This window comes from Nelusetta ayraudi, unplaced genomic scaffold, assembly GCF_046127955.1.
Source record: "Nelusetta ayraudi isolate G7.1 ecotype Tasmania unplaced genomic scaffold, CSIRO-AGI_Nayr_v1 ptg000007l, whole genome shotgun sequence".
Lineage (NCBI taxonomy): Eukaryota > Metazoa > Chordata > Actinopteri > Tetraodontiformes > Monacanthidae > Nelusetta > Nelusetta ayraudi.
The window spans coordinates 2,811,286-2,827,461 of NW_027466057.1; the positions used below are offsets into that span (position 1 = coordinate 2,811,286).

General features: G+C 45.3%; 2 protein-coding genes across 3 annotated transcripts; one reads left to right on the plus strand and one right to left on the minus strand.

Annotated features, from left to right (window-relative positions):
• The first annotated feature begins 1,055 nt into the window (after positions 1-1,055).
• On the plus strand, positions 1,056-3,081 carry iah1 (isoamyl acetate hydrolyzing esterase 1 (putative)). The gene is made up of 6 exons (XM_076017875.1): positions 1,056-1,348; positions 1,465-1,517; positions 1,696-1,847; positions 2,178-2,339; positions 2,455-2,576; positions 2,756-3,081. The coding sequence occupies exons 1-6, from the start codon at positions 1,205-1,207 to the stop codon at positions 2,930-2,932; spliced, it is 810 nt and encodes a 269-aa protein (XP_075873990.1). The 5' UTR covers positions 1,056-1,204; the 3' UTR covers positions 2,933-3,081.
• Positions 3,050-15,943, minus strand: adam17a (ADAM metallopeptidase domain 17a). 2 transcript variants are annotated; one of them, XM_076017873.1, is made up of 20 exons: positions 15,736-15,943; positions 15,288-15,420; positions 14,966-15,099; positions 14,720-14,808; positions 13,461-13,650; positions 12,484-12,614; positions 12,162-12,248; positions 11,068-11,187; positions 10,753-10,897; positions 10,194-10,285; positions 9,701-9,853; positions 8,573-8,772; positions 7,968-8,071; positions 7,719-7,853; positions 7,358-7,488; positions 7,185-7,263; positions 7,020-7,108; positions 6,787-6,846; positions 4,482-4,947; positions 3,050-4,061 (listed from the first exon to the last, which is right to left on the minus strand). In XM_076017873.1, the coding sequence occupies exons 1-19, from the start codon at positions 15,836-15,838 to the stop codon at positions 4,501-4,503; spliced, it is 2,622 nt and encodes an 873-aa protein (XP_075873988.1). In that variant the 5' UTR covers positions 15,839-15,943; the 3' UTR covers positions 3,050-4,061; positions 4,482-4,500. The 2 variants fall into 2 exon arrangements, with proteins under 2 accessions (XP_075873988.1, XP_075873989.1); XM_076017874.1 differs by lacking the exons at positions 3,050-4,061; positions 4,482-4,947 and adding an exon at positions 4,978-6,168.
• Positions 15,944-16,176: the final 233 nt, after the last annotated feature.

Consider the following 16,176-nt stretch of genomic DNA (forward strand, 5'->3'; position numbering starts at 1 on the left):
CCTAAACTCCTTCGACCTCAAAGCAAAAAAATAAAATAACTTATATCGCTACTCAATTCTAGCTGTCATCAGGTGTAGGCAGGGTTACACCCCGGACAGGTCACTAGGTTATCACAAGGCAACAAACAAAAGATAAACAGCCATTTCCACTCGCAGCTACGGACATTTAGAGTTCCCAGTTTTCCTCAAGCGTGTTTTTGGACTGTGGGAGGAAGATGGAGAAACCTGAAGGGGAAGCAAACTAGAAACAGGGAGAACATTCAAACTCCGCACAGAAGGCCTCAGGGCCCAGAGGTCGAACCAGCGGACAGTGTTGACCACTGCACAAAAATCCCACAGAGCGGATGACTACTGCTAATAGTAGTAGTAGTAGTAGCAGCAACACCAGTATGTACTTTACTGAGTTTTGAAGGTATGTCTCAGCATAAGGTGGTTTCTATGAGATAATTAAAAAATATCTGCTTGTTTTGGCCTTCCTGGAGATAATGACAGTAGGTTTTGTGTTCATAGTGTTTTGCAGCACGACCTAAGCAGTGTCTGATAGTCACCGTGTTTTGACGGACGATGACAAAAACAACAACATTTCCAGGATGCTATGGAATGTTACTTCAACTACAGCGCCACTCAGCGGTGGACATAGGAAAGACACTCACTCAAACGCGACTTGTCTTCTAAAATTGATCCGACTTTTGGACAAGATGGTTCAAAGACTTGTCTCTCACATGACGAGTGTCCAAGTCTTTATCCATTAAGAAAACGCACCCTTTGTCATTAATTTGAACCGGAATTTACATTGCTGTTAGTGATGTTCAACTGGGCATTTAACGTTTAAAATTTTTAATTTAATTTTTTTTTTAATTATTATTATTCATTTATTACCACAACAACTAATATAGTTATAATTAGTTTGAGTCTTTGCTGTGATATCGACCAATATATATATATACATAAAAGATTTAGGTTCTATTTTGAAACCGGCTCGTATTAACGTGTGAAAGAAACCCGGAAGTCACCAAAAACTCTTCAGCCTTGCCGTGAAATGCACGTCTTGATGCGGGAGCGCGCATGTCATGTCTAAAATGTGATACAAATCCTTGTTGTGGTTTCATAAACATTTCATAAATATGCGTAATATACCCTTCACCCTTTCTTGATATGACACGACAACTATTTGCTTCCATTATAAACCAAAGTGACTGAAAGAATGCGCGCTCCCTTTAGCCTGTGCATTTCGCGACAGACGTGCGGAATACGGCACAACACTACCGGAGACCAAACACTCATTATGTCCAAATTCAAAACCATAGTTTGGCCGAGAGTGATCTTATTTGGAGACTCAATCACACAGGTCAGACTTCATACAGCTCTTCTTGTAACATTTACCTCTCTGTTAAATTTAGCCACCATATGCCGTTAGCTTCTAACCAAGTGTCAAAGTAATTCAGTCGATGCTTTATCTTTCAGTATTCATTTCAAACGAATGGCTGGGGCGCGGAAATAGCCCACAAACTACAAAGGTAAGTAATTGACATCCATTGTGCAAGTGTCCTATTGGTTCGGCTATCTAGACAGCCTAATTCCATCCAATGTTGTACTTTTAGCCATTCAAAGCTGGGGGATGAGATTTCTTATACTTGTTTGGATGTAAACTGTCCTGTCTACGGTATCCGAACCGGATGTGTATTTTGTCTCCAGGAAGTGCGATGTTGTGAACAGGGGACTGTCTGGATATAACTCCAGGTGGGCTAAGATTCTTTTGCCTCGACTCATCGGCTGTCAGAGCTCGGCAGACAACAACATATCTGCTGTCACGGTGTTCTTTGGCAGCAATGACTGCGCACTGGAAGGTACCATTCACAGAAACACTGAGTACATCCATAGTAGACTTAACGTTCCAGTTCCTGTTGCAGTTTTCTACCAATAAGGTGTCTTCATCCTGCCAATGAACTTCCAGAAATAAAATGAAATTAAAAAAAAAAAAAAGGTCCACCTTTAACTTCTTATGTTGGCTGAACTGTTCAGTGGGTGTGGATGGAAGTGTGATGGAAACATCAAACAAGTCTGGAAATCAGCCTTTTGTGATGTCACAAAGGCCAGTGGTACATCTAGTAGGTTCGTGACGATGCTCAACGTGGTGTTGTGTGTTTGAAAACTTGACGTGCGGTCCTGTCTTGCAGATAAAAACCCCCAGCAGCACGTCCCTTTGCAGGAGTATTCCGAGAACCTGAAGGAGATCGCCAGGCTGCTGGCTTCAGCTGGAGTTTCCGCAGACAGAGTGATCTTCATCACTCCTCCACCCATCCATGAGCAGACCTGGGAGAAAGAGTGCATCTTAAAAGGTTTTATTCCATGCATTTCTTTCTCATGCTTCTGTCGTCACTCTAACGGCTCTGTGTGCCCACCTGGAAGTGATTTTTTTTTTTTTTTTTTTCTTAAATCCATCATTTTTTCCAGGGAGCCCTCTCAATCGTCACAACTCTGTGGCAGGACAGTACGCTCAGGCATGTGTGCAGGCTGCAAATCATTGTGGTTCAGATGTTCTGGACCTGTGGACACTCATGCAGAAAGATGGACAGGTGGGTACCAAGACTGACTTTGGAAACCACGTCATATGAAATGTCACTTTCATTTACCAAAATACAACAGAGATCTGAAAACAGGTGTAAAGTAAACCTGGACAGCAGGCTTCAAAATTGTAGTTGAGCTGTAGCTCAAAGTTTTCCGTTACAAGTCTCTTGTGTCTTCTGCTCGGCAGGACTACTCGGTCTACCTGAGTGATGGGCTGCACCTGTCAGAGAAGGGGAATCAGTTTGTGGCTCATCACCTGTGGGAGCTGCTGGAGGGGCGTTTGACACAGCTGCCTTTCATGCTGCCTTACTGGGGAGACGTGGACCCCGAGAATCCTGAGAGCAGTCTTCTCTCTGGCCAGTGACGGCTTTCAGATGATTCAGGGCTGAATGAATATTTAGAAATTGAACTAATTCAGTTTTTTGTATGGAGAAGAAGCTCTTATTTGTACTGTGTCAAACAGCAAACGGTGTGATTGAAGTTTAAAATGCACAATAAAGATCTTTATTTTCAGATGCGTTGAGGCAAGTGGGAGACTTGAAGGGTTAACATTAGTATGCATTGGAATATTAATATACACATTATATTTTACACTTCTAACATCCACTCAAGTAACTTCACTTTCATCCAGCAACATTGTTAAAAGTCTCTACAGGTACATATTTCACAACTCTTAACGTGACAGCAGGCAACAGTGGTGAGACGTTAAATCAGATCAGGTGCGTATTTCACACAGGCACACACACAAAAAGAACAGACCTCCAAGACCCAACGGAGCGAATCCTTTGCAAATGAAAGATTGTCTGGCTTTATGGGTCATCTACTGGGAGCTTCTACAAAGAACGAAAAAAAACTGAGCGCCAAGCATTTAGGCACAAAATATGAGAAGGCACCATACAGGGAAGGGACCCCCCACACACACATACACACAACGATGTTCGACTCCCAGAGAACTTAACATTAAAACCTTGCACCAGAAAGGGTGCATATGCTAGAGCGCCGTCCAGCCAGTTACAGAGGCAGCACAGTAAGAGCAAGAACAAAAAACAACATTTAAGTGCATTATGACACAGGTTCAGTCAAGAGAGCTGGATCGGCTCCTCCGTGTGGGACACTGCAGCGGTTCTTTTTTTTAACATCTACAATATTACATGACATCGCTTCACTGATAAAAGCACTAACGGAAGACTTAGTGCACAGTCTTGAGTTAGAAAAAACCCCCAAGGACCTCAGGCTTCTCTCTTTGGACATCTGATCTAATAACATTGCTCCCTTTTCAAGAGCCACCTTCAGGAGCGGCTGACGCCTTAATCCCACTGGTTTCACGCAAGTAATTAGATTTTTTAAAAAAAAGCCCGATGTGTTAAATTTCAGGGATCTACAGCGATAATACTCAACCAACCCAGAAGTGGATTTTCTTGGGGTTTCATGATGGTTTAGCTTGACGTCACAGCTCGTAAAGAAAGATCAAGGATGGACATGGATGGAATTAGCTGATCAGAGAGAAAGAGAGAAAAAAAGTTGCTGGAGGACAGGCAATGTAGCCTACCAACGTGATCGCCATTTATTGTTCTAAAGCTGCAATTATTCTGACAGCGGAGTGTGGCAAAGTGCTACACGTGATAAACAAGTCATTATGGGTTTGCAAGGGTGCTTTTTCTTTTTTTTTTAAACCACTAAATATTACACACTAGGCCTTTGGAGGGGGTAATGATTTTCTACAGACCTTCTGGCCAAAGGCTGCACATATCCTCTCTGACTGTTCTGCACCAGGTATCTATAAAGGTACAATATGTATTGAAGTATAGCTATGTGGGCTACACCTACATCTACACTTGGTTGATATGATCTTATCTCTTAAATATCCTTTTTCCTGCGACTGGTATCAAAATAGTGTAACAGCTTTCACACACCGGTACTTCTGGGTCTCCCTCAGCACTCGGTCTCTTTTGTGTCAACGCATTCCTGCCTCTTGAGGCGCCGCCGGTCCCTGGATGGCTGCGTCTGATCGGTCAGATCCTCGTAGGAGGATTTCGTAACCGACGAGCAGGCTCCTGCGGTTGGGTAGTCGTCGGACTGGCCCTCCTCGGCCAGGTGAGAGTCGCTGATGTCCTCCTGGATTGTGGCCATCCGCTGGCCCCCAGCGCTGTCCGGGGTGAGGCCGCAACTCGGGCCGAGGGCCGGGGTACTGGTACTGCTGCTGCTGCTGCTGCTGCTGCTGCTGGCCGTGGGAGCGGCTCCGGCCTGGCTGTGGTGCTGCTGCTGCAGTGCCGGTGGCAGAAAGGAAAGCACGGTCCGGCCGGCGGAGGAGGACTGATGCTGACGAGGCTTGACGATACGCACGGACGCTGACTCCAGGTTGCTCAGCATTTCCTGGCTCTGAAACGCAAAAACGGCAAACTTAAGAGGCCGGAATTGGTAAGATGATGCCTCTGAGTGCCGTGGGATTTGTTCCTGATAGGACCAACAGAGATAAAGGTACATCTTTCTGGCTAAACAGCAGGTAACAGTTCCTGCCGTTGACATCTGACACCTTTGAAAAATCTGTAAAGCTGTCTGCATGTCGTCACCCTCAGTAGAACTAAAAAAAAGTAAGGAACATTTCTCATGGCGGACACTTACTAATGTCAATAATAAGTTCAGTCCTTTCAGGAGCACAAGGGCTCCACAGTTACTGCACCTGATTGAACATTTAAAGGTCCAGTGTGTAAAGCAGGGTGACTGCTTGCGTCTTCAAATAAACCAACGAAGAAGAAGGTGGACGAGGTATCCAGGTTTGGGCGCGCAGGACACTGTAGTTCACTGGCAAGTTCCGGGAGGGGAGGGAAAGTGAAAGACGCTGCAATCTAAAATCTGTTTCTAAACTGTTTCTTCTTCAAAATCTCAAATATGACACACTGAACCTTTAAAGGACTCACTGTCGCACCTGAACAGAGCCACACTATTATCCCCCCCGATCTCATCCTGCTCGTATCATGCCACAAATGTCACCCATGAGAAAAGACTTTGCGTGAACGATGCCTCAGTGTCAGTGCTGTCCACCCCAACAACCCTGATGACAGCACTTCACACAGTGAAGACGGCCACTGAGGAAAATGACAACGGGGACGGTGGAGAGAAAGAAAAAAAAAAATGAATAGAAACAACAATCACCTGACAGACATGGCCACTTTCAATTTTGGTGTCTTTTTGAACGGCAGCGGATGCAAACGGAAAATGCTGACAGACACGGCGTCGGAGTCGACTCTGTCTGGATACTCCTGCAAAGTCATCTTGCTTTCTTGAGGTAATTTCTGATCAGATGTGACCGAGGTCGGGGCCATGCGTGCAGCGGGGAGCTCAAAGTAGCATCAAGTCATGTTTTTTTTTTTTTTTGGCTTGTTTTTCAAACGTTGCCTCTCAGACAAACCAGAGAGTGTACGTGGTGTGAAAATGCAGCCTGATCAGTGATTACATCGAGGAGGAAGCGACTGCAGGAGTATCCCGAGTGTGGGGCCCACTGACCATGCACCACCGTGGACGCGAGGGGCATCGCAACACCAAACCACGGTACACGCACTCACCTATGGCTGGAGGTCTACTACAAAATTCCGCCATCTGCTGCAGTTCCGATGAGAACGGAGCAAAAGTTCCAAGGTAAAGAGTGAAGGTGACACATCATTCAGGGTTTCCACCCATCCGACGCTGTCTGACGCTGTTTTGTTTTAATTATCTTTTTTTGGTAACCCATTTCAATTTTTTTCTGAATTAAGATGTAATATAATTATATAATGGCCTGATGCTTAGGCACATTTTAAAATCGTTACTTGTCATCGGTACAGCAGCTTTTTAAAACAAGTCTCTTGATCTGCAGAAAAAAAAAAATTAACCCTCTGTTTACAGCCTCCAAAACTCAATCAAATTTAACTTCCAGTTAAAAGGGGTGATTTGTTTTACTTTCGCCTCATTTCCATAGTAATCAGGTCTGAAAATGTGAAAAAGTGTGTATTATTTAAGTAAACAGTGTCTTGCTGATCTTTAGTTTTCCTAAAAGCATTTGGTGACTCACCAATGATGCAAAAATTACATTGTAAAAAAAATGTTTTCCTGAAAAATAAATGTATTACATGACTCATTGAGCCAGCTTGAATGTGTTAAAAAAAATAAACAGGCTGTTAGTTTGGTAAGTTTGGCAGGAAAAACATTTGTATACCAACGCTTCAGAGAACAGAAACTCACGCTTGGTGGGAAGTAGAAGCACTTAGTGTTCTCCTCATACTGCTGATCAAGTCGCTTGTCCTGAACGAGGAAAGTAAAAGAGACGGTTACACACATTTCAGCATTTGACAAAGTGAAAGGATTCCAGTCGTGACAGCATTTGGTGCCCACTTCAGACGTGTCAGAGGGAGGCAGGCTCTGCCTGTTGGCAAAACATTTAGCATCAGGGGGAATTCATGTGGAGCAGGTCTTACCACACAGTGGACGAGGATGCTGAGGGGAATCCAGAAGATGAGGGAAAACACCACCACGGAGCCCACGATGTTGTCAGCCAGGAACTTTCCTGGTGGAAGAGTTGGTGGTCAGAAAGCAGGACGCTCCCCGTCTCGTTCAAGGCCCTCCGTCCGTCCGTAACTCACCAAAGGTATTGATGTCCAGCTTGTCAATGAAATCCCACAACCTCTCGATCACGTCCTGCACCTGCTTCATGCACTTCCCCTGTTCGGAACGGAGGAGCGAGCGGAGATGACGCGAGAAAAGACAACACAAAAACGCTGCAGATGGATGCTGGAGTGATGGAACTTGAACTCACGCCCTCGTCGCAGAAGCCCACAGTGCACGGTTTCCCTTTGCGGAGGAAAAGGAAGCTGCCGTTGGCCTGGACGAATGGAGAGCAGGCGCCGTCTTTCGTTCTGCAGCACATTTTGCAGGAGTGCTCCGTCTCTGCAGATGACGTCAAATTACACAGATGTTTCTGCTGTGTTCCTGCGCAAATGTTAACAACTACGCACCTTCTAAACACAAGAACTATCTCTTTTTTAAAGCAAAGATTAAAAATGACTTTGGCAAAAAAAAATTAAAAATTTAATCATCTGATATGATTTCAAGTATTGTTTGTCAATGGGAAGTTTCTTTAACTAAATAATCAGGATCAGCTTATTTGCTTCTTTTACCGTTGCAGGCGCAGGACTGGAGGTTCTGAACGGCCTCGCAGAAAGGGTTGCACTCCCCTTTGGAGCAGCGGCCGTTATCCACGCACGTCGTGTTGTCCTCGGCGTTGACGGGCGGTGGACACTGACTGCTGACGCCTGGCATGCGGAGCGGGACAAACACAAAGCGGCATGGATCGAAGATGTATATAATCCACCATCACGATGGCCGCGAAAGTCCGGCGGAATTCTCCGTCATCCGCCGTCACACACCTGTGCAGGCGGACGTGCCCTTGCACGTTGCGTTGATGGCTTCCTGGCACGTCGTTTCCGCCTTCTCAAACATGCAATTCCGACAGCATGGGCTGTTTCTGTCGCTAAAGAGAGAAGAGAGAAGGCACGCACATGAATGATTCTCTCCAACGAGCAGGCAGGGACGCCTCTTTACATTCATTCTAATACAGGCATGGAAAAACTACAGCCCGGGGACCATTTGCGGCCCTTTAAGCTCTTTAATCCGGCCCGCCGAATTTGAAGAAATTATAATATTAGTAAAAAAAAAAGGAAAAAAAGAGCTGAATTTCATCAATTTTTTCAGTGTTTTTCCAGTGTCATTTCAATAAGAGCTAAATACTGTGGGCCTTCAAAGGCACTGAATTTGTTGTAATGCTTTTGGTCATTCTCAATAGACACTAAAGCACATGTTTTCTTCATGTCCCATGTTTTTTTCTGCTGTGAGGCGGCTCACCAAAACACTCCGTCTATCTCCTCCTGCTCCGGCCCCTCTGTCAAGCTTTTAGAACCCATTGTGGCCCCACCAGTCAAAAAGTTTGCCCAATCCTGTTCTAATCCATCAGCAGCAGTCGGGTTCCCCGTACCTGCACTGCACGTCGGGTTTGAATTTGCAGTCGAACGTGCAGCAGGTGTCGTCGTTGAGGTGGAGGAGGCCGGGGTCGCACTCCTCGCCTTCCTCCACCCGGGAGTTGCCGCACACTTTGCTGTTCCTCTCCTTGAAGCACACGGGAGCCTTGAAACGCAGCGTTTTCCCCACCGAGATCTTGCTGCAGGTGGAGAAGCGCTTTGAAAGAAAAGAAAAAAAAAGAGAAAGAGACGTGGTTGGTGACGTGACGGCGCCGAGAGTGCAGCCAAAAAATACACAATACACGTGTAAACCGCGTACGTGCCATCCCACTGATGAACAATAGCGTTTACTTTAAAAAAAAAAAAAAATGCAAAACACAACTTGACTGTGGTGTTTCTGAAAGAAATGAGGCTACGGATGAAGGTTTCCCACAAAAACAGAAAGCATCAATTTAGAAACAGACACACGGTTTCCCAGAATTTGCGGGTTAATGACATACACTTTCTTCGTCATCATCTCTTAACCCAGCATTTTTCCACCTTTTTGGAGCAACAGCACATTTTTTTCAATTAAAAAAAAAAAAAGTCCCATGGCACACCACCAACCATAATGTGGTAATGACACTTCTTAGCCTAATAATGACAATATATTCTCCTCATTTATTTATACTCTCTGTGTGAAACCTGTTTAAAGCTGATATCCTGGGAGGAAAATAGGCTCACGTTCATTTTAAAGCGCAGTCACTCCACAATGGATTGTTTTTTGTTTTTTTTAGACCAATTGAGTGAAATTGGATAATTTTTCACAGTAAACCTGCCATTATCTCACGGTGCGCTAGTGTCCCACACTGAATTAACCCTCACAGTTACGCTGAAGAGGGCTTTGTGCGGTCACGCAGAGGGAGTCACGACCACCCGGTGGCGTTACTCTTCAAAGTGCACAGACGTGTGCCTTGTCAGCTGCTGGGGCAAATGGCGGCCGGCGCATCTTCTTAGATTTCACGGGAACGGCTGTGACTCGCGCAACAGGCAAGCGCTCATTCCGGGCCTGGTCGTTCATTTATAAAATGGAATTCACGCTTTGGGATCACAGTTTTGCATCTGCAGCTCGGCCGTTAGGGCCGAGGGGCTTCTCGGCTGCTTACCTTGTTGTTGACGTGGTCTCCGCTCACGGCGATGGGGTACATGACAAACTTCCCGCCGTTGTCGTCGCTGGGAGCGCAGGGGGGGATGTTGTCGGGGTCGTGCTCCGCGCCGAAATTGTGGCCCAGCTCGTGAGTGGTCACCAAGTCGGCCTCCTGGGGCAGCGCAACAACAACACATACATTATGAATTGCGAAACACCGGATCAATGCTGGATTTGTGAAAAGAAGAAGACGAAGAAGAAGAAGAAGAACCGCGAAAACCCAGAACTTCCCCTGAGGTCACTGCAGTGGTCTGAAAGTAAGAGCTGCACAAAGCAGCTGGTGACACATTGCAGGGATCAAAACAGGCGAACGCTGTCAGCGTCCCCGCCAAGAGGGTCGGCTGACTTTCTCAAAACCTACAATCGGCCCGATGGCATGGTGCACAACAGAACAGAGGGCACCCAGTGATTACATTTGTCAAGGATGATCATTTGAGCAACAGTGTACCGACCTTTGTTAGGATGGTTTTGCCATAATTCTTGGTGCTGGTCAGGCCTGTGTTCAGGAAACTGGGCTTCTTAATGGAGTGGGATGCATAGTACGCTAAAAAAAAAAAAAAGGAAGGAAGGAAGAAAGAAAGAAGGCAAATGATGAAATGGTATGTAAGTTTGCTTGAAGCCTCAACTGTCTCAAATGCAGAACATAAGCGACTTTCTTTAGCAGCAGCTCAGCTTGAAGTCAACTCCTGTATTTTTATTTTTTTTTTTTATCTGCTGGTGCCCACAGGTAGCGAGCAGCAGATTGCTTCCTGGTTGTGCAATAACTAAAAATGTAGCCGATTGTTTACGGAATCTCTTGTCATTTTAAGAACGACTGAAAATGCTCAAGTGACAGAATTTGGAAAGACGGATGAGAGAGATTTCAGGGTTACAATTTCAGCGAGCCGGCTGCCGTGTGAGGTCACGTTTTAGTCACTCCCACCTCTGATGGCGGGTCAAGTGCAGAGAACCACATTCTAAATAGCAGGGACAATAACTTGGAAATAGCGATACAAGCAACACTGCCCTTACGTTTTGGGCAGAGGCCTCCCAGGGCTTGAGGTTTGGAGGGGGCCACATAAGCCAGGCCCAGCGTCCCCTCGTCGAAGTCTTGGTAGGTGAACAAGTGGGCCAGACACACAGTAGAGGCGTTGTCAGCGATGTCCAGGCTGAATTGCTGAGGGAAGAAGGGAGAAACGCGATCTTGCAACATCTGAATGTGCCAAAAAAACCAAAACACTTTTCACTTCCCGTTTCTGACAAACCATCGATGCAGTGGAACAATCTCTCTCAAAATGGCTTCAGTGCAGCAATTTCTCCGGTTGAATTTTTTGTGTGTCTTCTCACCTCCAGAAGCCTCTTGACGTCCCAGACCTCCCTCCCATCCTTGGGGCTGTTCTTCATGTTGTAGTGGACCCAGTCGGGTTGCTTAGGGGGAGGCTTTGTCGGCTCCTTGTTGATGATAATCTGAGATTCAAATTAATATTAGTGAGCTCAAACCCATCACCACCAATATTTAAGGATTTTTTTCCCGCCAGCAGCCTGCTTTGTAATGTGAAGTGACGCCATATCATTGCGACAGCGGTACTTGTTGTGATAGATACCCCGGAGCTTGGCTTGAATGGAGCTATCTCCCCACTCAATTATGAGCCAATGAGTTTCCTCCTCTGTCCAGGGACTGCTGTTTTCTACTTCTTCTGTCTGCTCCATTATGCTACAGCTCCACACCTGGAATGGCGCTCTCTGGTCTGGCGCATTGGGTCTTGCGTTGTGTAGAGTGACGTCACGGACTGTCAAGTCCAATCAGTGTGTCTGGAGACGTTCAGACTGAGACGCAGCCGTCCAAATGCGATTTGAAACGACCTCCCGAAGGTGGTTTCTATCCATTTTGCAAAAATCGGATTTGACGTGATTTGTGACTGTTCAGACTACAAAAGAACCATCCGGTTTCAACCTGGATGGGCGAAAATCGGATTTTGGCTGGCAGTCTGAACGCGGCTAAAACTGACTTTGACTTGATCCTCCAAAAAAATAAAGAAACAACCTGGTTTTAGTTTACCGTTTGCGCTATTCTCATTAAATTTATTGTAACTTAAACACTTGTACGATTGCTTTTTCCGTGTTACTTTTTATCCGAGGAAATTAACTGAAAACATCTCCGAGCAGCCAAACGAGTGCATATCTTTCCGGTGAGATACGCAGCGACATGCAGGATGACGAACAGTGTCTCCATTCACTCCCACAGCCTGCGGAACAAATTCAACGACCCCACGTGGCACAACACAAAGGACTTAACTCCAAACACACGATGTTCTCAAACTCGCTGGGGGGGATCATTCTCATCATCTCTTCCTTGTATAACTTGGAATTCAGTTATCAGGCTGCTGGCAAAAGTGATTATTTTAAGAGAATCAGCCGCGCACACACACACACACACAAACCTGGTGGATCTGAACCCCGTAACCTTTGAATTCATCATCCCAAGTTGTATTTCTATAAATGTCATCAACTCGATCGATGAGCTCAATCTGCGGGAATAAAAGAAAGACAAGATTAAACATTCCCATGTAGAAATGAAGTCCCAATAACACAGAAAAAATGATTTAATGATGGTGAACAAAATAGAAAAATGCCATCTAACTCATCTGGCTATGCTAAATGCAGGAGAAAACGTGTTTATGTGACGATAATAATACCAGCAGAAATAAAGAAAAAAAAAAAGAAAAAAAAGAATCGTCAATATGCAACCTCGTGTTGCCATACCAGGTAGTTTAGAGTGACACTCTCCTGGCCGCGGCCCATGTGTTCAAAGAAGCGGTAATCTGCGACCAGCAGCAGGGGGCAGGTGTTCTTCTTGTGATCGTGGGCGTACCTCTTCTCTCTGTGGCGGTGAGCTGACAGGAAGCAGCAGCAGGAACAGAAAGAGAGGAAGATAGTAAGGAAAGATAACCCACGTTCAAGTAAACAAGCAGGGCTAAGCTTCCATGTAGCCGGCCTGCAGGAAGTAGGCCGTGCTCCCGCATCCGACAGTTCGGCGTCCTAATTTTCACGTTGAGAAACACGATTATTATTTTTTTTTCTTTTGTTTGCCGGCCAACTGATTTCCATCCGACATCAAAATACAGCCTACTTGAGCATTACATCATAAACTTGCCGACGCAGTGTTAGGGTGAGTGGGCGTGAGCCGCTCCGGCTCCCACAGTGAGCTGGCAGGAAGACTGGCGACGACCAGATTCATCTCACCGAGCGCCACGACTCCATGAATATAAATGCCTCCCCCGTAAAGGCCCTCACCTTGACTCACATCCCCAACAAGTGCTTTCAACCAGCAGCCAGGCGAGCAGCGCGCATCGGAGATTTCTCCTCTGGCACTGTGTAACCGTTATACATGCTTTACATTTCCTGACCGCGGCTGGAAACCCAACAGTTGCTTGTTGCATAATAGCCACTTGTCAGCTGTGTGTGTGTGTGTGTATAGCATGAGCTGGGTTTTCAGAGATAAAAGCCTTTTATTATAGTGAATAGAGGTATCACACCCACATGCTCTGCCTCGCTACAGCCTCCTCTTTCCTCCACTTCAAACGCGTCTTATCCTCCCGCATCGTCTACTCCGCCACGGTAGGGCTTGGCGAGCGCAGACCTGCGCGCGGTTTTGCGATTCGTAACCTCTCGTAAGCCCCCCACCCTCCCGAAACCTTTCCTTCCGAGCACAGGCGCAATTTGTGAGAAACGCAGCTCACCCTTTTCCTGTTCCACTTCCTCTGGGCCAGCCCAGCTCCTCCTGGCCGTCTGTGGCAGGAGGTCATTGGCCTCTGCGTGGACATAACCACACACTTTTGACGAGGCCAGGCGGCTGATGTTCTTTATGTCCTCAGAGCGGTAAACCAGGACCCTGCTATCGATTTCGGAGTCTGTGAACCTCCACAGTGGCTGGATTCACGGGGGGAAAAGAGGCAGCATTACTCAGTAAAAATAATATTGATAGTGAGTACATTGGCTTCACAAGCAATGCAGAGAAATTTGTTTCAATTAGGGATGCAAATTATCGATTAATTCATTACTCGTTAGTTGATTGACCTTATTGATCGATTAACGATTATTCGAGAAGCGGCGATTTTTCCTAAGAACCTAAATTTCACACTGAAAAATGCGTAAGGAACACATTATTTAACCCTCAAATAATGTTGATGGTCCAATGTGACCCATTTTTACATTAGAGACCAGTAAAAACAGCGTAAACATTTGTCCTGACTTAGAGTTGGCTTCTAATGGGCCACATATGAACTTTCTGAGTTTTTTTTTAAGTTGTTTAAAAGTAACTTGTTCTAGGTACATTATGACCATCACAGTATCTACAGGAGAATTGCTCTTTCCTGCCACTACACCGATATAACGACATACTACCCGTGTGTCGGGTTCGATTAATTGCTACTAATTTAATTTCATCGACTAAATTCTTAATCAACAATTAATGAATAATCGGTTAATTTTGAACATCCCTAATTTCAATTCAGCATTATTTGTAGAGCGCCACATCACAACAGCCGGTCTGGACTAGTAGCACTTAAAGCCAGTGGTCTTCACTGAGTTATCACTGAGGCAGAAGTGACGGGGGGAAAAGTGGCTTTTTTAGAAGGCAGAAGCCCAAAGCAGCTGCTGACTCTCAAATTAAGGGTGGGAGGTCATCTGCCGAAGGAGGGAAGAAAGGAACTAGTACCAGAGTTCAAAGCTCGGAATTCAGGCCAACATTACGCTTAGTCCCAGTGCTGTCACAACAGTATAAAACAACTGCACAGTAACACACTGTGCTTGTCGTCAGCCACCTGTCTCGACAATCAATCATTGCACCAGACCAAAGCCAACAGATCATTCAGGCGTGCCACTTCTTAACACTTGGGTAGCTGAAGCGTGGTCACGAACAATGTGGTCTTTCAAGTGCCGAGACAAATTGGATGAGTGCAAAAGAAGTGACAGAAACTTGATCCAACGGATTTCTCACCTCTACGTTGTACTCTGTTTCGTCAGTCAGAATGTGAGCAGAAAATTCATCTCCGTCTATGTGTGCCTGCACACGTGAATTCTCTTCCCCTATAATATCCACAAAAAAAGTTATTCACTAGTTATGGTTTTAGATAGTTAGTACAGCCACATTCACCTTGTCCTAAACAAGAAAACGATTTGACCAATTAAAAAACGTGGGTTTTAATCGTGGTTTGATACATCATCAGACCTTGGAGTCACTCACCAACTACATGTCCAGTGAAATAGTTCTGAAGCTGAATGTCATAGTCCTTCTCTTTTCCATGTTTGTCAACAAACACAGCCTTGAAGTTTTTGCTGAAGAGGCCCGTGTTGGTTGTCAAGTAAAGCTTAAAATGTCTACATTTAAAAATAAGAAAAGAAAAAAAACATTAAAACTGACACCGCCTGAACCATGCATCCTTTATTTCTGCTGCTTTTTTTCACTTAACATATCTCACAAATCTCTTTAAATGTGATAATATCTTCTATCTTCCCATAAGATGGATGAATTATGCACGACCCTTATTAACAACTGGATGCTGTACCTTTGCAAGGCCGTGAAGCTCACCAGACGCTCAAGGTGGGAATGGGTGTTGACGTCTCTCTTCCTCACGGAATGGAGCTGGAGTTGTGACGTTGACAGCACATCGTAGTCTGTCAGGATGGAATTCAAAGTATCTAGAGGACACAAACAGACGACGATTGCGACAGACGTCCACGCATACGCATACTTTTGTCATTTCAGTGACCCCCAAATGATACCAGTTTAATCTGGAGCAATTACATTTTATTGTCACCTCTAATGTGCTAATATTCTATTTGGAGCATACACGCAGCACTCAATGACCTACGATTCTATGAAGTTGAGTGTAAGGATAAGTCCTAATGACAGCAAATAAATAAATACGAAAGACATAAGAACCAGAAAATGTGTTAGACTACACTCCCATCAAAAGCTAACATTAGCTTAAGTTAGCTCGCTAATATACTAACCGAACACCGGACTGTCTTTGTGGCTCTCCCGTGTGACTCTCAGCTGAAAGGCACCATCCAGCCAACAAGTAACTACAAGTGACAATGAAAGTAGGCTCCACATTGTCAGGAAGATCGGTTTGTTATGCTAATACCAACATTTCCCCCTAGGTTGACTAGTTTGGTGAAGCTAGCTACGATACCCCGGAAGCGCGCCGAGAGAACGGAACCAAGTAACGCGATGTCACAGGAAAAGAACCGCCCACCTGGAAAACTTACCGCCCAACCGTTTGAGCTTGTTTATGGGTTTCGGACTTAACAGAAATACGTTCATATTTTCAACTCATGCATGAACCATCTTCATTTTATTATGAAATGTGCCACCGATGGTGCGTGGGAGGCGAAAGGACAATAGTGTTCATGAACGTAAACCAACTATAACACTCGCAAATTTATTTTTTT